Raw genomic sequence first — 401 nt, 5'->3', positions numbered from 1 at the left:
GCTTAGTATGTTCTTTAGTTCGGCGTTACTATATGATATATAAATTTTATTCATTGATCATATCTTACTTTTCTCTAGGCGATTGGAAAACAAACAAAGGAAAAGGAAATGCAGTCCCTATGCAAATATCTGATCCGAAGAGTTAGTTTTATTCATTACTTTTACTTTCTCGTTCACCATAGTTTTCATATTAATGGTAGTTTATTCTTCAGCGTGTGGCCCTGCTCGCTATGGTAGCGATGGCTATGGTGTCGATGGTGATGGCCCACCCTGAACCTGGCTATGGTCATGGTGGCTACGGGTATGGTGGCCACGGCGGAGGACATGGTGGCTATGGATATGGTGGCCATGGCGGAGGTCATGGTGGATATGGTGGCTACGGCCATGGTGGAGGACACGGC

General features: G+C 45.1%; 1 protein-coding gene across 1 annotated transcript in view; it reads left to right on the top strand.

The window, feature by feature from the left end:
- Positions 1–401, top strand: part of LOC119590908 (shematrin-like protein 2) — a 4,194-nt gene that overhangs the window by 3,622 nt on the left and 171 nt on the right. The window contains exon 4 of the mRNA XM_037939644.1: positions 213–399. Within this exon, the coding sequence (XP_037795572.1) occupies positions 213–399 (187 nt within the window). The remainder of the gene's footprint in view (positions 1–212; positions 400–401) is intronic.

The sequence above is a fragment of the Penaeus monodon genome, chromosome 28 (assembly GCF_015228065.2).
Source record: "Penaeus monodon isolate SGIC_2016 chromosome 28, NSTDA_Pmon_1, whole genome shotgun sequence".
NCBI lineage: Eukaryota > Metazoa > Arthropoda > Malacostraca > Decapoda > Penaeidae > Penaeus > Penaeus monodon.
This window is presented reverse-complemented; position numbering and strand designations above follow the sequence as displayed.